At 34.4% G+C, this 22,053-nt stretch overlaps 1 protein-coding gene across 15 annotated transcripts in view; it reads left to right on the top strand.

The window, feature by feature from the left end:
• The window catches only part of NRXN1 (neurexin 1), a 1,464,789-nt gene that overhangs the window by 1,224,691 nt on the left and 218,045 nt on the right, over window positions 1-22,053 (top strand). For all 15 annotated transcript variants that reach the window (XM_069071685.1, XM_069071684.1, XM_069071683.1 and 12 more), the window contains one exon: window positions 2,316-2,487. In XM_069071685.1, the coding sequence (XP_068927786.1) occupies window positions 2,316-2,487 (172 nt within the window). The remainder of the gene's footprint in view (window positions 1-2,315; window positions 2,488-22,053) is intronic.

Below are 22,053 nucleotides of genomic sequence, written 5' to 3'. Positions count from 1 at the left end.
TGTGTTGGTTGTTGTGAGATTGTTTGGTGGGATGTAGGTATGGGGGGGGGGGGGGATTGGGTGAGGGGTGGGGGGGGGGGGAGAGAGGAGGGGAGCCCCTTGTTCAGTGAAAATCAAATGGAATTTTATTCAGAGAGAGAGAGAGAGAGAGAGAGGGAGAGAGAGAGAGAGAAACTTACAATGGTATGTCCAAAAGTTGTATATTGAATTTTTCCATTATTTCTTTACACAAATCTTCATGACAGCCATTTCTTTTCAAAGCTTCTTTATTGACAGATTAGAGGTTAGGTTCATACTAACATTGCCCATGGAAGCCTTTTGATTCTGTTATCATCTCTTAGGGTAGCTGTTCCATAGGCCTCCTCCAGAGATAAATCATTTTCAGTCACTTTTGACAAATCCAATAGTGACAAACCTTTGACTATTGCTTTGGGAAGAGAGGTTTGTTTGTTCCAAAATAATTTCTCTAAAATCTTAACCTCTTTATCGTGGGCTCTTAATTGTGGAGTAAAAGAGCTAAGATTTAGCCTCATCAGCTGTAGGTTCAGTGAAAGCATCCCTGGTACAACCCCAGTAACAGATAGAAAAATGGGGGGAAATATATACACACATGTGTGTGATACATAAATATACATATATACAAATATATGTAGCTACATATACATACATGTATGTGTGTACATACACATGCACATACACATGCATACATACTTAAGGGCAGCTAGGTAGCACAGTGGATAGAATACCAAGTCTGGAGTCACGAAGTCTCATCTTTCTGAGTCCAAATGTGTCCTCAGATATTTACTAGCTGTGTGACCGTGGGCAAGCCACGTAACCCTGTTTCTCTCCATTTCCTCTTCAATAAAATGAGCCAGAGAAGGACATGGCAAACAACTCCAGTATCTTTAGCAAGAAAACCCCAAATGGGGTCATAAAGAGTCAGGCACCACTGAAATGATTTAATTATAACAATGCCCATACATACATACATACATGTATATATATATATTTATATGTATATATAGACATACTTCAATTTATTCCCATATGATATTGATCTCCACTATGATATAGAAAAATTAAGAAGTTAGTTTTAAACAGAAAAATAATCATGTTATCATAATATTCCCCTCCCTAAAGGAAAACACATGAATGGGTGGATTTCATTAATATTCTTTTTTTTGTTTCTAAATACAAGGAAGCAAATTTTATTTTTCTATGTCAGACATGAAATGTAAATATGTGGCTCTCTTCACTCAAAGTGTTTTGATTCTTTTCTGCTATAACTAATAGATGTCATATTTTAATAGTTCTCTTCTAGTTCTTCATGTAACCGAAAATGACAGACCTTGATACCCAGGGAAATAGGGTTAAAACATGATGAAATTACCAAAAAGATGGGGCGGGGAGTCAGAGTGTTGGCATCAATAAGGATAAGCAGAATGCCATGCTGAGATGAAACCATAGAGTTTAGTGGGACAAAGTTGTTCAGGCACACATACTAATCTCTACCAGTGTTTGAAAGAATGTGGAAGTTTAGCATGGAGGAAGTATAAATAAAAATGCCATAGACATTGCATCTGCCCAAGACAGAAAACTTCCTTCACTCTCATTTACATGTGTGTAAATGTGTGTATTCCCTTCATACTTGGGAAGAAAGACCATTGGACTGAAAGTCAAGAGATTTGGCTTCTTGCACTTCTTCTGTGACCCTGAAGAAATATTTCACTTCTTTGGGACTCAATTTCCTCCTTTCTAAATGATAGAGATGATATCTAAGTTCCTCATTAGCATTTAATGGTTCTATGCATAATGATCACATTGCCCACCTTTGTATATGCTTAAATACAAGTGGAGTAAACATATGTAAACTCTTGCCAATTAGGTATAAATAAATGTTATTACTCTAATTTCACCAGTTATTAAGAAAGATAATTTCAAGGCTCATTTTTCTTGTTGTGGAAATGAAAGAAGGACATGAAAGTTCCTATGTATAAAGTCCATGAAAAGATGCCTGTTTACTTGGGCAATCGTTCTCCTCAGTGGGAACCTCTGGGAAAAGAAGGCAAATTAATTCTCTTGAAAGTTTCTGATTTGGAATATCAATTATCCATGAAAGACGTGCCCCAGACTTAGCAAAATGTCAAGAACCTTATCTCCATGGTATGCAACTCTTCAGAAGTGAAATATAAAAAGGAAAGCTGTTGTTAGAAACACTTTGTAATACACCACACTGCATATATGTCATTCTTATCAAATAATAACTAATTAGCATTACTTCCTTCTGATTTCCTCTCCTTTCTTCTCACTTCTAGCACCAGGGAAAGATTGGAGTTAAATTTAATGTCGGAACAGATGACATCGCCATTGAAGAGGCCAATGCAATCATTAATGATGGGAAATACCATGTAGTACGTTTCACAAGAAGTGGCGGTAACGCTACCTTACAGGTGGACAGCTGGCCAGTGATCGAGCGTTATCCTGCAGGTAAGGCAGTGAATATGTATCTGTGAATAACTTTATGAAGAAAAAATAAAAGATAACAAACACTGTTTTTGCGTCCGTTTCACCAAATTCCAGATATTCTGAGAAACCATCAAATACTTATTGCAAAGTTAGGGTCTTTTGAATGTAATGCTAAGCTAAACTGTTCTGGATACAGTGTGTAGTAAAGGCATTGCATAGTGCAAACTGAAGGCACACTTTATCTTCTGTAAAATTCAAAACATCATTGAAAACAGAGAAATGTAAACCCAAAAGACACAAAAATGTTAAAGCTCTTTTTATTGATTGTTAAACATTTAAACATTAAGCAAAGGGAAGGTTTTGACAAAAGTAATAGAGTAAATTAAAAAAAAACTTATTGGGAAAATATCATAAAATGTTCTCTTGGAGGAAATGTATCTATTATTTTGATGCAGTTGCTGAAAATCACAAAATATTAGGGAGGGACACTGATCAACGGCGAAAAAGCATCTAACTATTAATAGTTATTCATAATTAGTTTAAAGTAAATTTATTTAAATGCAACCTGTGTTCTCTGTCACACAACCACTGTGTTCACAGGGAGCGAATGTTCACTATTACCATTCACTTCACATGTAAAATATACTTCTTGTTTCAAATAAGCACTGGGTCAGAATTAGTCATTTGAAAATCATGAAGCTGTTGACTAAATTTGTCAGCACCACACTATTAAAACAAAAGCATTCTTAAGCAGAAATATAAGCAAAGGTTACTTTCAATTACACATTTTTTGCCTCTTAAAAAACCCACTTAACTTAACATGGCCATAGTTTATTTAAAAGAAATAATTTGAAATATCTATTCAGAGAGGATTAGCATTTGATTTTAAGGGTCTCCTCTCCCATGTTTGAGTACAAATTCTGCCCCCTATGCATTCTCTTGATTCCATGCCTCCCTCTTAGACAGTATAATCAAATAACAATCCACAAGAATACACACAGAAGAGAAATAAACTTATTTAAAACAAAAGTGAAAGAAAACAGTTTTAAAGTCAGAATTATAAAGCTGGTCCCAGGAACCAGCCTAACATGCCCGGGATGATCAATCAGGATATTTTTTTTCTTTGTCTAGGAAGTTAGTTAAATAACTAAAATCACTTTGCTTTCATACTATAATCAATATGGTGTAGGCTATAAGAAGAATCACTTTAAAACCACCTAAACTAAGTCAGAATTAAATGTAATTTTCTGAAAAAAAAAACAAAACAAAAAAATTAAACAATGTGTCATATATTCAGAGACTGGATTTTCACATAAAAATGAGGTATAGGCAACCTTTGTTTTCCCATGTATATTTCTAAAAGAAAAAAGGAAGAAAGTGAGAGAACAGAAGAGAAAATGTTGCTCTGGAGAGAAGAAAAGGTCATATCAGTTGAAATTGTTTGTCTCATGGTAGTTTGGTACTAATAATAGAGTATCGGCACCCACTGGAATCTAGGGATGGTTAGAGACCCTATAGACTGGAATGGACTTACTGATATATGGTAGCTAGATGGATATAAAGTTATAATTTCAAGGTAATCATCATTCTAACTCTGTGGATAAACAGGAAACAATAATGGATGCTGGCATGTAGAATCACAGTAGAGTACCCTTTAATCAAAACCTTATCCACTTAGAGCTACAGAATATGTTAGGCTATTTATTGCAATTGTTTTATGGAGAGATATTCCAGAGCAGGTGAGGAATTATACATTCTCATCAGTTTCTAAACAGATCTCAGGCTTTTTCAAATTGGGGATCATTAGGCAGCCCCTCAGGTTGTTTATGGAAACACTAGTGACATTGTATTTTCTGGAATGATATTTAGTAGTACTTAACAAAGCATCATTTGGTTGATTATAAATAGTTTACATTTCTATGGTACTGTATACATATTATATAACTTGATTCTCACAACTCTCAAGGTCACTTTTTTTATCCCCATTTGCAGATAAGTAATTAAGCCTCAGATGGTTTAAGCAACTTGCTTAAGGTCACACAGATAGAAATCTAGAGTGCTATTTAAATCCCGTTCTTCTTGAGTCCAAGTACAGCACTGTATTCAGGATGCTATGCTTAATTCTTATAAAGAAACTGAGCTAGGCACTTTGGGGATATAAAATGTGAGAGGCACTACCCTCAGGAAACTTACATTCTAGATGGAGATATTAGGTGTATATTATTTATACATAAGCATATGTAAAGAACTTCAGTGAGCCAATATCATTATTTACAAATTATTTTATATTAACCAACCTGTGTGTATATCAGGATGGCAATGAGAGAGTAACTATAGAAAGCAAGTTTAAAAGACCTTCTGCTTTGACAATATCATATAGTCAAACCTGAATAAAATTTACAGAGTTTCTGCAGTTCATATTACAATTTTCTAGAACTAACATTTTGTTGTTGTTGGGGATTGTTTTTAGTTTCATACTTAGCAGACAGAACCAGGACATCACTTTAGAAAATGGGTTTGTGGTATAACTATTTTTAATTTGATGATTTGTCATTAAAGACATTGTTACACTTTGGAATGGGTTACTGAACTGATGCACTCAATACCACGTCCTCTCATCAGAGGCCAGGAACCAATGAACAATCTTCAGGTCTCCTTAAAGTGCTTGCACTGAAAAATATAGGTAATAAAGGTTGAAATTAGCAATTAAGTATGGCACTCAACCTTCCATTATTGGATATTGTGGTAAGCACATTTATATGAAGCAATACATCTGGCAACTCCAGTGGGTCTTTAATGAAATGTGCCCAAACCATTGACCAGTGGCATTATCCCTAATTGTCTGGAAGGCTTTCTTACAGAAGCTAATTGTTATGAGTAGATTTTATTCTCTTTGGAATATAAGCAGTGCTCCTATAACTCAATAATCCTCACTTGTAGAATAAACATGGAATTTTGTGAACAGCAAACCTGCTTTCCTGAGCACAAATTAAAAGAGAGAATATGTCATGATGCACTTACAGATAAGGAGAAGCTCTTTCTTGGCATTTATCATTTAAATTCTAAAGCAGGATGCATCACTAAGTCCTGATTTGGTCCTAATTAGAGTTCCCTAGTAAAAGTTTTGTTCTGTCAATAAACATAGACCTCTTTTCATAAAACTAAATAGTGAAGCCTAACATCATTTTGGTTGCTATGCTTAATAATTTCTGCAGATAATTCAGTTAATATTTCAATATAACTCACAGCTTCTAAAAAAAAAAAGAAAAAACCCCTCATGTAATATAAGAGGAACCCTTTGTGTTCCACATGACAATGTCCAATATGCACTTCCTGCAAACAAATAAGCAGATCAAATTAACAAATGTTTATTAAGCACCTATTATTTATAAAGCTTTGGGGTTTCTAGGTATCTTGTGAAGTTATCTCACTCAGAATCAGAAAGACCTGAGTTCTAATCCTAACTCAAAAACTTATTAGCCTTGTGACACAACCTCTCACATTCTCAGTTACCTCATTTGTAAAATGCAGATAATACTAATTTCAATCTCAGTCTGTTATTTTGGGGATAAAATAAGATACTATATATGTGGGTATATATATATATATATATATATATATAGTTTTGAAAACCTTAAAGTACTATATAAATACTAGTTATTGTTACTATTTAAAGCACATTCCTTGCCCCCAAGGAGGGTTTAGTCTACTTAGAGAGAAAAGATATAAACCCCAAAAGTTAAATAACAATAAATACAAATGTCCAAGAATTGTTGAGATGGATTATCAAATGAGTAGTGCAAATCCCAGCAGAATATAAAATCTTTAAGGGCAAAATTATTTTGTTTTTATCTTTGTGTGTACCAAAATACATGTTTAATAAATATTGAATTTGTTAAACTGAGGCAGGAACTGTATATTTCCAAAATCTGCTATTAGACACAGTGTTTGTTGAATTGAATTAAGAGCAGTAAGTACTTTCAGTTTAGAATACTAAGAGATTTTAGTGGGCTGGAGTGGTCTAGGAAGCATTCATTTAGAAAGAATGCATTGATTTGGGCTTTAAAGGATAAGCTGGATTTGGATCTACTGAGATGAGTAAGGAAATCATTCCAAGTGAAAACCTCTACACATGCTAATGAAATTCAGGGAATGCTTCTTTTGTGGCTAACTAGAATCCCTATTTCTGAGGTACGACAAGTGCAAGTTAGTTTAGAAAAATTTTCTTTTTAAGATAAAGGGCTATGGGCGGCCAGGTAGCACAGCGAGTAAGAGCACCGGCTTCAGTGTTGAGATGACCTGGAGATCGAATCTCGGGCTCAGACACTCAGCACCACACCCAGTTATTTCTGGGCGTGTAACCTTGAGTAAGTTACTTAACCCCGATTGCTTAAAAAAAAAAAAAAGATATTTAAAGGGCTAATTTACAAATCCTAAATCTGTTTCTATATGTGAAAGACGGTAAAATGTTCTGAGTCTTTTCATAAAGGCTCTACGGTTGGGGGAGGGGGGTAGAGAAGCAACCAGGGTGATGAAGGGTCTTATATTCTTGCCATGTACGTCCTGTTTGAAGAAAATAGAGATGTTGAGTCCAGAGAAGAGAAGACCATGATAGACATCCTTTGGTACTTCAGAGATTTTCAGGTAGAAGAGATATTATCTTTGTTCTACTTGGCCTCAGAGGGCAGAGCTAGGATCAGTGGGAGGAAGTGAAGAGACACAAATTTAGATGATGTAAGGGAAATTAGAGCCCTTAATAAGTGGAATGGAATATTTTCAGTAGTAGTAGATTTTCTTTCACTAGAGATCTTCAAATTAAGTAAATTAACATATGGAAAGCATTTTGCAAACTTTAAAGTGCTATGTTGTTGATGATGATGATGATGATGATTTTCATCAAATACCTGATGATCATTCATTGAGTAAGTTGCAGAGGAGATAGTTTTTAACCGGGGGTCCACAGAGATCTGTGGATAGATTTCAGCAGATCCATAAACTTGGATAGGGAAAAATTATACCCTTATTTTTTTCTTTTTTTTTTTTTGCTATTTGGAAGGCAGTTGGGATTGAGTGACTTGTCCAAGGTCACATGGCTATTTTTTCTGTGTGTGTGTGTATTAAGTGTCTGAGGTTGGATCTGAACCCAGGTCCTCCTGACTCCAGGGCTGATACTCTATTCACTGCACCACCTAGCCTCCCCTATATCCTTATTTTCATGAACGTCTAATTGAAATTTAGAATTTCCTTCAATTATTTAAAAACATTCTGGGGCAGCTAAGTGGCACAGTGAATAGTGTTATAGTGTTATGACCCTGGAGTCAGGAGGACCTGAGTTCAAATGTGACCTCAGACACAACACAAAAACTAGCTGTGTGACCATGGGCAAGTCACTTAACCCCAATTGCCCTCCAAAAAGCAAAAAACAAAAACAAAAAATAGTGTCATTTGGAGGCGGCTAGGTGGCACAGTGAATAGAGCACCGACCCTGGAGTCAGAAGGACCTGAGTTCAAATCCAGCCTCAGACACTTGACACACTTACTAGCCGTGTGACTTAGGGCATGTCACTTAACCCCAATTGCCCTCCAAAAAACAAAACAAAAAAAACCCCAAAACATTATGAGAAGGGATCCACAGGCTTTCCTAGGATGCCAAAACGGTGCATGATAGGCAAAACTTTAAGAACACGTGGCCTAGAAAGACTCTTAAGTTCCTTCAAATTCCAATATTCTATGATTTCTATGCCATTTATCATCTCTTGATTTCCAAGTCTAGGCAAACTAAATTATAATATTAAATACGCATCATATGCCAAACATTGTTTTTAACACTGAGAAGAGACGCTGAGGAGACAAACTCAGTTCCTGCCCTCAAGAAACATATACTCTAATAGTGGATGCAACACATATACATGTTGGGTGCTGCTGGGTACTGACTGACTCAGTAGTTCTAGTTAGCCTTAACTTAGCTCAATTTGAAACAGATAGGATAGAGGTAGCAAATCTGTCTCTCATAGCACTGTAGAACCCGGGACTTTGAGAGTCAGAAGGTGCTTTTGAAACATAGCACATTCTTACAGGTTTGCAAGTTGCTCAGTGCAGTTCCCATCATCCCTCAGCTATTTAGTGATGAAGCCCAATTCTTCTGGCACCTTGTTTCTCTATTCTTTCACTCTCCTACCCTGGTTGACATGTGAACAAAGAGATGCCTTTAGATTTAACATTTAAGAATGCTATATATCACTTATGTAGCTTGTTTCCTATCAAACTTTGTGGTCACTCAGGGGAAAAATATGCATGCATACACATACCTGCAAACACATATTATTCTTTAGAGATTGCAGGGGGTGGAGGAAGTACAGAATATTGCATACACACATTTATGTAATGGTTTCCTTCAATTCCTAAGACTTTATAGGACATCAAAACTATTACCTAATTTAAGGAGCCTGGTAGTTATTGTATTGCTATGCCTATTAACTTCTAAATCATATTACTGAAGTTGAATATTGATTTTTCCTAACTCATGTTAGAAGTTTCATGAGAATAAACCATAAAGATTAATGGATTGCTACTATATTGGTGTTCCAACAGCACTAATAGCACTCCTCTATGTGCAGCATTTTATAAACATATAGGTGCATATTTTAGTCATCATTGCATGACTAAAGAGACAGAACAGGTTAATGTCCATAGCAAGGAAGAACTATTAGAAGAATTTTTATAGTTCTAAGGGAAAGAATGACTGTATTTAGTTTAAGAGATCCTATACCTTAAAGTATAGATGAAATAATATGTACACACATATAATACATGTATAATTTAATATATGTACACATAATACTTTACATATACATATATCAAATATACATATGTGTATGTTATGCATATAGAAGCCATAGAAAACTTTTATGAACTTAAATTAAAATTAGATTGGCAGACAGGGAAAGACAGACCTGAGTTTGATGTTATTTTATTTTTCATGGACTCTCTATGTATTTAAATAAAAGAACCTAAGAGGGAAAGAGCAAAGCAAGCCAGCAAAACCAAATTTTCTTCATTCTTTAAAGTCAGGGTCTAGTCGTTCACCAGGTGAAGCCTTTTCTTGTTCCATTTTACTGGAATACAGAGAACTTGTTTGTGAGGGCTACATTGGTGACCACCTTAACAACCTGTTGTAACAGGCTTAAAATCATTGAAAATATGCTGAAATTCAGTCTTGATGCCTAACGTACTCATTGATTATAAGCTGGACTACTTTAGAAGTCTTATTAGCTATTCATCATGAGATACTATCTGCTTGTTACTTTTTGTTTCTCCAGGAAAGCTGAAGTTTAAGTATTGGCAATTATTTGAGAGGGTCAGCAAGGAGAGAGAAAGCTGACCCATAAGTCGGAGTGAGCAGAGTTCAAAAGTCTCACCTCTGACAAATATTATTAGTGTTACCCTTGGCAAGTCACTTAGCCTCTAAAAACATATAGTAAATCACAGAATTATTAAAGGGAGTTTCTCACTGTGATCTCCCTGTATCAGTGAAATCACAAGAATCCCCTAAAGATTATTTGATCAATAATGGATCTGAAAATACTTCTGGGCTCCAATGAATCTATGATTTCATCATTGTGGATATTCTCTTCAATAGTATAAATTATATCTTATATACATATTCTTATCCTCAAACTCTTAGCTTTATTCTCCAATAAATCCTATCTAAGAAATCTACCCAAAGGGCTGGATCTAATCTAATTGACTAGATCTCTTGATCTTCTGTGATATTATCCTTGAAGTCATTGGCTATCATCACTCACTTTTGTTATGTGATCAGCCCTGGTCCTTTACTGGTTGTATATTTATTTGATGATGTCATTAATGCTGTCTCATGCATACAGTTCATCAGTCATAAGATTCTGCAGCCTATTTAAACCCTTGTACATCTCCCCATTATATTTTGAATCCTCAGAGATTATATAATCTACAGCTATATAGCAACACTGGAAAAATATTGGTATTAAAAAGATGGGTGTTGATTTCAGGAAGAAGATTGGGGTCGAATTCATTACTCATTTTCAATGTCTGTCTAAGATGATAGATTAGATAGACAGATATAGATAGATAGATAGATAGATAGATAGATAGATAGATAGATAGATAGATGGATAGATGGATAGATACTGAAGTTGCCACTCTGTGGGCTGTATACCTAGCAAAATATCATAGTCTAGACAATAAACATTCTTCATCAGTTCAGTTTTTCCCTATATACAAAGTTAGGTTAAACTCTTGAGTTAGAGCTCTCATTTTGAAAGCTTTGTAGTGTTCTGGAGCTTGATGTAAGAAGCACAATACCATCAACAAATAGGAGGATTTTGCTATTTATAAGAAATTCTTCCTTTTAACTGTGCACAGTATGGCCTCCATGGCAGGGAAAATATCTCTGGTTAGCTTATATCTCTCTGCTTTGTGCTTATCAATCAAAAGATTGCACAACATTTTCTTATTATATTTATTAAGGAATAATTTCATTATTTTAACATATACATAAGAAGCCCCTTGTTCAGTGACTTCCAAATGGCATTTTATTCTACCAAACCCCATATGTTTTAAAATAAAATGGTTTAAAAAATCCCCATCTGTAAGTAAGCATAGGGGGTTCTTGAATTCTTTCCATGTTTTAATTAATTCTTTTGCTCTTCAACTTATGTGACTGTAAAAATATGGTCTTCTATAGAAATACATTTACAAAAGTCTGCCTATTTCTTTCTTTCATTTTAATCAAAGATGCCATAGATAAATATACATATATATACATATATATGTACATTATTCTTTTAAGATTCATTTTTTGTTTTCATTTTTGTTTTTAAGACAGTACTAAGAAAACAGGTGGGAAGTTAGTAGCTGATAGTTTCTTGGTTTCCTTTTTCAGTAGTGGTAAATTTTTTATTTTTACCAATTGTTTAGTATCTTCCCTCTTTCAGATATTTTAAGAATTTTAAGAATTTCAATAACCTCAAAATTGTGTTCCCTCCAGCATAGACTTCTTTTTTGTGAGTAGTAAGTCTTGTCCCACATTTTCCCCCATATTGGTTTTTCTTTGTGCCATTTCTACTTCCTCCTGTAGCACAATGGAGACTGTAATATTAAACTAGAAATGCATTAGCTATGCTATCATCGATAAAGAAAAAAAATTGAAATAGAAATCTTGGCATCCTTTCCAAATTTCATCACTATTTCTTTTTATCCTTCCACTCTCTTGGTAGATGTGTTTTAACCAGGACTTGGGCTAAATATTCTGCCAAATTCTGCTTTGACCCACGAACACTTTTTACTGTTTTATAAAGCAATGCTGCTGAAAATCTTCCCAGTGATCTATGATAAAATTTTGCAAGTAAATTTATATTTTAAACTAGAGTTGTCATTGGCTATCATGTCTCTCTACTTGTCCAGAAGATCTAGTGGTTTCTAGATGAAGCATTCTAAAGATTTCTTTGGTCTCCTTATTCAGACAATTGTTTTTCATTATTTAAAGTCATGGGATACTGTGATGGTCTGTGATGATTTTTTTTTTGTTTCTCATTGTTTAGCATCAATAACTTGTATAAGTAAGTATGTTTGGAGTTGTTTTAATTGTGCCATGTAGCTTCCAATTTTTATTCTTTTCATTTGGTATTGAAATTAATCTTTTCTATAACAAATCAATGACGTGAATACACAGCTGATTCAGAATTACTTGCCACTTCAGAAATCAGTAACATACTATATTATCAATTTCATTTTTGTGATTTTTTTTGCTTTTTCCATATTAGTGCCTATCAACCATGTTCTTGAAGAAATCATGGTTTGTAATATGGGTCATATCAAATTCTTTTTGGAATGTCTCTGCCTCCTCATCATCTTCAATGCAAGTTTGTTTGTAAGGATTTTTGTGATTATATCTTTTTTGCTTTTCCCTATCAGAAGCACTGCAATATAAAATCACCAAAATGTACCATGAAATGATAACTCTTGTCCTAAAACCAACCTCACTAACATCTTTATTTGCATCTCTGAGGAAAATCTGAGGAAAATTTGAGGAAAAAAAAACCTTACATCTAGCTACATCTTCATTTTATCTATTATTTTCATTTATAGTTAAGGATGTCAAAAATTGACATAGATTTCCATGGCAAAAGAATTCATGACTAAGTAAACATCCTCTTCTTACTTAGCAAGGTGGATCCTTAGAAAGGAGATAAATCTACTGCTTAAGAGGTGACTTTACAACTCAATCAGAAACCAAAAAAACAATAAAAAGTGATAGTACAAAACCCCCCAGCTATATTTTAAACTGATTTTCACTGAAGAGTTCATTGCAATGCCAACCAAATGTATGTTTAAGTTATTTTAAGGCAATAAAATTGTCTTGCTTTAAAAGTTATATTTAAATTATTTTCTGGCTATTTCATCCTTTCAGGGTTGGTCTTGATTTTTTATTCCCAACTATTCAAATAACCTTAAAATCCATCCATCCATCCATTCATCCATCCATCCATCTATCTATCTATCTATCTATCTATCTATCTATCTATCTATCTATCCATATTTTGGGGGGTGTTCTTCCCACAAGAATCAAAAAATCAAATGAAGATATATCAATCTTCCTCAATGATCAGAGTATTATACTAATCCCTTTGGTAATATTTTACAATATAATTCAAAAATATTATAACAATATTTCTCCAAGATTTCAGACAGATTAACATTTATCCTCAGCTTGCACCATTGTATAGCAGCTTAACTTATTTCTCATGTGTTTTAAATTCTCAGATTTAATTCCAGATGCTCATAAAATTGTAGAGCTTTGGAGCTAGAAAAGACCTTAAACATCTAACACAATGCCCTTATTTTGTAATGGATGAAACAGAGACAATGAGCGGTAAACTGAGTTGTCCAAGGTTACAGAATGATTTGTGCTAGAATTGAGATTAGGACCTCCTGTAGGTCTTCTCATTCCCAGTCTACACAATGTTGTCTTTTGATCTATGTATGACAGAGTGGTGAAGTTAATCCATCACTGAAGCTATGATGTTCTTCAGACTAACATAATGCCAGAGTTGGAAAGGGACCTAAGAGACTCTGTTATAGTGAGTGATATTTCCACGATCACCCAGATAATAGACTGCTTCCTTTATGTATAGTATCTTGCTACAATTTTCTTAATGAAAATGAGATAATATTAATAAAGCAGTTAGGACAGTGCCCAGCACATAGTGCCCTTCCCATAGATCAGTGCTATCAAATATCTTTAATATTTCAGTTTGAGATTAAGGACTCAAAAATTAAACTGAAATTCTATTAGTTTCTTCCATATTTGTGACAATTAATTGTCCTTATTTAATGTAATAATTGTCCTCTCCCAAGGAGTTTAATGACAAAAACAAAGGTCCTATATACTCCAAAATATGTATAACAGGTTTTTTTTTGTAATAACAATGAACTGGAAACAAGATGCTCATTATTTTGGAGAAAGGGTAAAAATAAGTGAGACCTGAATGCAGTGTAATACCTCTGCTCTGTAAGAAATGATGAACGTGAAAAATCCAAAGAAACATGGAAAGGATATTATGTGAATTGGTGCAGCATGAAGTAAACAGAATCCACAATGAAGCGATATAAGAAGACACTTCCCCCACTTCCCTACAAAATAGGTAGGGAATACAGCATATAACATTAGATTGTTTGGTTTTTTTTTATGATGTTGGTTAATTTGATCCCTTTTCCCCCCTTTACCTCATTTATTCTTTATTGCCAGGGATGGCTCTCCCAAAAGGGAATAGGAAGCTATTGGGATATATAAAGAAATAGCACAGAAAAAAGCAAATATATCAATCAAATTATTTTTAAGGATGTTTCCTTATTTAATTCAGAAGATAATAGATGCCAAATTTTCACACAGTGCAAAATTCTCTTCCTGAGAGTTGAGAGGGAATAGAAATTTACCTGTGACTTAAATTTATAAGTTCACTCTGGAAAATGGAGTCTTAGAACACTTCAAATATCTTTTTAGATTATTTAATCTATTTAGTAATTTCTATAGTTTGGAAGCTCCTATTTTCCATCTATTCCAGTTCTTTCCAAGAGTGTTTTGCCTTTATAACATTTAATGTTCAGCAGAGGAAATGGAAACAATTATGTTCCCAGTATAGGTGATGAATCTTTTTTCTTAATAGTTTCTTAAGTCTTCTGACCCCTTCTTTCCAAATAAGATTCTTATTAAATTATCAAAGAACACTTCCTGTTTTAAGAATGATTTTCAATGTTAACTGTGGAAAGCAATCCAGTCTTATTTTGTGATTTGTCCATCATTTAAAAAAACACAACTTATCATTAAATAAGGGGGGGATTGCCCTTTACTCTTTTACCTTCTTATTTTTTTTTATTTTGAAAATATTGATCATGCTTCTTTTCTTTACATTACCATTACCTCCCAATAAGCCTTCCTCACTGAATCCTTTCTTGCATAAAGAAAAATAGTTAATCATAACAAACTGACCCAGCCTACCATATTTTATAGGATATGCAACATTCTGCATCCTTAGTCTACTACTTCTCTACTGAGTAGATCAAAAATTTAGAACTAAAAGGGCCTTAGAAACCATCTAATCTAACTACCTCATTTTATACTTGAGGAAACTGAAGCATAGAAAGACAAAAATGTCTTGCCCATGGTCACATAGACAACAGGCAGCACAACTGGGATTTGAACTTGGATCTTCCAACTCCAAGGCCACATCTATTTCTATTTCACTGCAGAGGAAAACATGTTTTGTTATTAATTCTTTTGAATTGAGCAATTATTACATTAATCCAGGTTCTGATATCTTTTAGTTTTGTTTTCCTTTATATTATTGTGGGCGTTATGTATATTTTTTCTTGGTTCTGCTTTCTTTATTCTTTATAAGTTCATATAAGCCTTCCTTAGTTTTCTAAAATTTCTCATATTTATCATTTACTTATAGTACAGTTTATATCTATCTATCCATATGTATATATATATACATATATATATATATATATATATATATATATATAGTGTGTGTGTGTGTGTGTGTGTATTCCATGGTCTGTTCAGCCATTCCCCAGACAATGGGAACCAACTAATGTAACTTCCTTTATTCAAAAGTCAATTAACAAAAATTTTTTGTATACATACTATGGGCAAACATCCATACTTCTGAAATGCTAGTTCATTCTTCACCTGAATTCCTTATTTTGTGGTTATGGAATAAATTGATGCTGGAATTGATTCTCTTGCAGCAAATAGAATCAGTGGTGTACTGGAAATAAGGGAGACATAGAGCCAGGAGACTTACTTAGTTCTTTATAGTCTTCATTCTGCTACTAATTTCCTGAGCAGCCTTAGGAAAGTCACTTAATCTTTTTGAGTTTCAGCCTCTTGGACCAGGTAACAGTATTGTGCTTACAGAAATTTGTATTTATCTTTAATTTTAAAAGCCAGACTAGAATAAGCTTCAAGATCCAATGGGGTGGTGGCATGGCAAGAAACAGGTAGAGAAGAGAAAGAAGGGAAAGAGAAGGCCGTGAAAATAATCATGTCACCAAGTAGAGAGGGATCTGCACCCTACATTTATGAATTCCATAGCTGTAGTATGTAATTTCTGTAGAGAATTTTTTTCTTAACCTTATCATAGCCTTTTTCTCTTAGCCCATGTCCCTTCTGTGTCTGAGACAAGGCTTTTTATAGCATTACAAATCCCAAATCCTGAGGCTTCCATATAGTCAATTTGCTTTCTCATATCTAATAATGAAATTCATATTATCAAGGTTCAACAGATGTCTATCGAGCACTTACATTTTTCATGGAACGGTCCTGGCCTACAATAAATTGTTAATATTGTATACCATATGTCTTTTAAATATAACAACATATTTTTAGGCTCCATCTATATAATTCTCAGACTATCTTAGCACTGCACTATAAGGTCTGAGAATGGTACCTTTAGGACATGAGTATCTATTAAATTAACAGTTTTGAAATTCTCCACTATCATTTCCACTAGATAGCATAGAACTCTGTAGCTGGCCTGGGAGTTAGAAAACCTGAATTTTAAGCCCTTCTCTGACACATACTGGTTATGTGACTGTGGGAAAATAACTTAAGCTCTCAAACATTCAGGCAGTTCTCTAAAATATAAGTTGTAGAATAAGTGCTGACCTCGTTGGTAGAGGGAACTGACTCTGTTCCAATGAAATAACAAGTCCAGGAAAAGAAAAGAAGGGGAAAGAAAAGGAAGGGAAAGGAAAGGAAAAATAACCCCTAAAATATAAAAGGTCTATGTAGAGACCATCTAGTCCAGTTCCTTCAACTTATAGATGATGAAGATTCAACATTATGTATGTATGTATATGTGTGTGTGCATACAATTGAATCCTCATTATATAGTTTTATATATATATAAAATTGAATCTTAATTGCATATATGTAACTATAGTTATAGTTATTGTTGTTAAGACACTGGTTTGCCATTTCATTCTCCAGCTCATTTTACAGGTGAGGAAACTGAGGCAAATAGGGTTAAGTTACTTGCCCGGGGTCATACAGCTGGTGAGTATCTGAATTCAGGTGAATTTGAATTCAGGTCTTCCTGATTCCAGGCCCAGCACTTTATCCACAGTACCGCCTAATTGCTTGTGTATGTGTGTGCACATGTGTGTGTATAAAATTCATATACACATAAAAATTCCATCATTCCTACTATCAAAGAGCTTACAATTTTTTTGTGAGCTTATAATTTAAGAAAGGAAATTACTTATATAAATATATATAAAATATAAACATAAATAAGGCAGAAGTGTGATAAATATAAAAGAGAAAAGATGTACATTAGTGCCAAAAAATGTATAAAATATTAGAAAAATACCAGGTATTCTTATTAAAGAAACTGAGTCTGGAAATGGGTATCTTAACTTTTCCAATATTAAGAAACATGTACAGAAATATTTTTGTTCTCTTTTCACTTAAATGAGTAGCCTGAATCCTAAAACTACCGTTGAAAATCCAAAAGGGACTATACTTATCATTAGTCTGTCTAGATATTACCATATACAGTCCCCATGAAGCCTTTCCACTGGATTTATGAGATATAAAATAGGAAAGAAGAGAACATTTAGTTTCATTTTCCTAGCTTGTGTCAACTAATTGATAAGATGCTATAATAATTTTTCAGGGTCACCTTCACTAGGGCATTTTCTAAGTCCAGGTGTGGTCGTAAATTCACCTTTTCATTATTCCTGCTGCTCAGTTATTAAGAAGTCTTAGGCTAAGGAATAATTCATAGGTAAAATAATAATCCAAAAAAATAGGAAGACAGGGTAGTCAATGAAGGCAAAAGTATGTGTAGAACGTTTAGATTCTCTGGCTAAATAGACCAGGCTTGTGTCCAATGTCATTGGTATTTTGATGGGTATAAGAGCTATCAGATTAGTTCTGTAAAAGGAATCCATGTGTGTCTGAGGAATACTGTGGTGCTATGTTCCAGTTCACCAAAGCCCAAGCCCATTAAAATTTTTAAGGCAAAGGAAGTAAGAGAATAAGAATTATGTATTATGTCATAATTCTTATAAGAATTTCTGCATGAATTTTCTGCTGCCTCATAATAATAATCACGTCCACAGTGTATACATATGTACACATCCAAACACAGATTTATCCCTGTAAGCTTTTTTTAATAGCTTTCTTCACAGTGCTATTTAGGAGTAGTATCATCCTCATTCACAAACAAAATGGAAGAGGGGGCATCACCATCGTTGGACAATCTGAGGGAGTAGCATAAGCAAAACTGTGGAAATAGAAAAGTTTGGGTCTTTTGTGAGAGATGGCAAAGACTCCATTTGACTAGAAAATATAGTACATGGAGGGGAGTAATGTGAGAGAAGAATGGAAAGTCACAGTGGGGTGTGACCATGAAGGACCTTGAATGCCTCACTAAGGACTGTTAACTTTATTAGGTAAAAGGCAGTTCCTGAAGGGTTATGAACAGCAATAAGACAGATAAATCTCACAGTTTTATGAACTTTGGAGGGGAGGTAGAAAGTACTATGCACAAACTATTGAAATAGTTTGGGTGGCTAGTGATGAGGAGCCTATATTTGGGACAAGAGATGATATATTATACCATAAGAATAACATGAAATGGATGATAAAGACAATAAAGCCTAGAAGAGGTCATAGATTTAGACATGGAAAAAGCCTTCAGAACCATTTACTCCAATCTTGTCCATTTACAGTTGACAAAAACCCAGAGAGTTGAATGACTTGCTTAAAGTCACACAGGTAATAAGTGTCAGAACCAGTGTTAAAACTCATTTCTTCCAGTTCTAAATCCAGTCCTCTTTACATTGAACCATACAGCCTCAGGATATAATTAGGAAAATATTAAAAAGGAGCTAAGCCCTTAGAATTCAAAGGATTTAGACATACATGAGAGACCATTCCATATGGGAAAAAGCATGCAATATGCTAACTTAAAACAAACAAACAAACAAAAAACCACCCGTCATTTGCATGTGTTCCACTTGGAGGAATTGGAAACATACTGTAAGTCACTTCTCTGTAGAGGAGAGAAGTCTGTCCTTGTTTAAGTGGGTCAAGTCACCTCATCAAACTATGCTGGACCATGGGCAAAGTGTCTCAATGAGGGGTCAATTCATAAAACATTAGAGCTGGAAGAAATCTTAGAGATTAGTTAGTACAACTTCCTCATTTTACAGCTGAAGAAATTGAGGCCCAGAGAGGTGGAGACTTTTCCAAGGTCACATAGCTAGGTAGCAGCAGAACCAAGACTTTGAACCCAGCTTCCTAAGACCACTATTTTTCCTTTATGCCATGCTGCTTCTTCATGGAGAATGCTCATAATTTTCTTCTCAAAATATTATTTTAGAATATCATTGACATATCTTGGTCCCTTATATTTATCTCATGTTTAATTTCCTCCCTCATATAATCAGTCTCTTAAATTCCACCTTTAGTTTTTAATTCAAAGTTATTCTTACACTCAAGCTAAAGATTGTGTTTTCTAAATCTTCACTGTACCTTATGATTAGAATATGTTTCTGGAGCTAAAGTAATCAGAAATGGCGGGGGAAGGGGGGCCAAGAATAGAGACTCTGGTGTAAAAAAACAAAACATTACCAATATTTGGCAAACTATAGTTTAGACTAACTACTTCATTTCTTTCAAACTTGAGATTTCTCCCTTTCAGTCTAAAAATTCCAGTTAGATGAAATTATATGTAAGGGAGGAGAGAAATTGTGAGGCACTTTCAATCAACATGTATTTATTGAATTCCTATGCACCTAGCCAAATGTTAAGTACTCTGGGATAAAGAATACAATGCAATATGCTGTATTTTATTATGTGTCTATAATATGCAAGGCACTCTTATGGACACTGGAGATACAAAGGCAAATATTAAATATAGTTCTTGCTCTTAAGGAACGTACATTAGACTGAAGGGGATATAGTATATATATATATAAATAAGTTTAATACTGAAAAGTTAAGGGAGGGGGTGCTGAGAACAGGAGCAAATGGGGAGCAGAGTGTTCAGGGGAAGCTTCCTACAGGAAAAGAAAAACAATATGGTATAGTGGATGCTGTAATGAAGAGGCCTATGGAGCACTTGTGAATGCAGCTGGAACCAGATTAAAACCTAATTGAGAAATGTTTAACAAAAGAAATAAAAATACAATGCAACACAGATAATGCTAATTTGTGGTTTTCTAAGTCAATATGTAGTCAGCAGGGAGTCATTTCTATTTAAGTTTGACACCACTGTTGTGCTGGACTTGGAATCAGGAAAACCTGGGATCAAATTCTGCCACAACGACTTTGTGACTCACTTTTCTCATCTATTAAATGAGGAGTTTAGACTAAAAGGTTTCTAAGGTCCCTTCAGCATGTGTGTGCATGTGCATGGATGTGTGTATACACATGTGCATGCACAGATATGTATATATACATACATATGTATTATATAAAATATATCATAAATACACAGTTCCTATTTTCTTATTCTCCAGGAATGTAGTCTAGACAAGATGATATCACCAGGAAGCACTGAAAGACAACATATGAACAAATATAAGATAATATAAGAACAACTCTGCCCACACATACATACTAAAGGGTAGAGTATCAAGCACCGATATAAGAAATGACTCTTGGAAAAGGAAAGTTTTATGCCAACTCACTAAGGAAGTAATAGACATAGATTGGTGGAGAATAGGGGGATAGAAGAAACCAGCATGGTGGACTAGCTTGAATAAAGAAACAAAAATAAGATTAGATAAATCATCCAAAGAAAACAAGAAGAGTGGCTCTCATTCTAACCTTGGATACCTCCAAGTTAATACTGATTAACTTTTCAATAAACCCAGTATTTTATAATTAAAGAAGAATAACTCATTGAGTGGAGAACAAGGTATTGTAACTTCTATGGGGTGACTTTCTCAAGCTATAGTACTCAACCTTCAGTTTATGCCAAACATTGACATTGGGCTATCCATTATTGCCTCAGACTTAAATGTCTACAGTTGAACTCATTTACTTCTAAACTAGCTTTCCTTTCCACTTCTCAATTTATTTCAAAGTTGCCATCATTCAGGCTCAAAATCTCAGTCATCTTGGACTCCTCTTTCCCCCTCATTCTTTATATTCATTCATTTACCGAAACCCATTGATTCTTCCTTAATTTCTCTGCCTTTCATTTGCTTACCTCTGAACTGCCTTCACTTTATGGGATTCTTTTAATGAAGTCCCTTATCACCAGAAATTCCATTTGCCCAGTCCTTCCCCAATCCAATCTATCCTGTATGTCATCTCATTAATCTTCTTCAAAACCACTGCTTTTACCAAATTGTTTCCCTACTCAAAACTTTTGACATCTTAATTACCTACTAGAAGAAGAAGTGGATTTGATTAAAGGAAGAATTAGAGGTATAATAAGATGCTGTCACTCCTTAATATTTGCTACCTTTCTTTTCGGAAGTTCATGTCTGAAATTTCTATGATTCATATTTCCACAATGAGGTAAATTCACTGCTTTAATTTTTTTTTCTCCACTGTGCATCTCTCTCTCTCTCTCTCTCTCTCTCTCTCTCTCTCTCTCTCTCTCTCTCTCTCTCTCTCTCTCTCTCTCTCTCTTTCTCTCTCGTGTGTGTTTATTAAAGTTAGGATCAGAAGAGTTTGCTTTTGGATGATTGTGCCTACCTTTTAAATTCCCTTCTTCTTAGTCTTGTGTCAACCATTGTTAGTCTTATTTGTACCTAATAACATTTATTGGAGAATATGGAAATAGACGATAGATAGATAGATGGATAGATAGATAGATAGATAGATAGATAGATAGATAGATAGATAGATAGATAGATAGATAGATAGATAGAGGAAGCAGATTGTACAGTAGATAGAACACTGCATTTGGACCCTAGTTCAAATCTTGACTTTGACATGTATTAACTGTGAACCCTGAACAACTTTTAACCTTTGCCTGCCTAAATTTCCTCATTTAAAAATTTTGTTGTTCAGAT

This window comes from Petaurus breviceps, unplaced genomic scaffold, assembly GCF_028583685.1.
Source record: "Petaurus breviceps papuanus isolate PSGF00001 unplaced genomic scaffold, PetGlider_PUasm1.0 90842, whole genome shotgun sequence".
Classification (NCBI taxonomy): Eukaryota; Metazoa; Chordata; class Mammalia; order Diprotodontia; family Petauridae; genus Petaurus; species Petaurus breviceps.
This window is presented reverse-complemented; position numbering and strand designations above follow the sequence as displayed.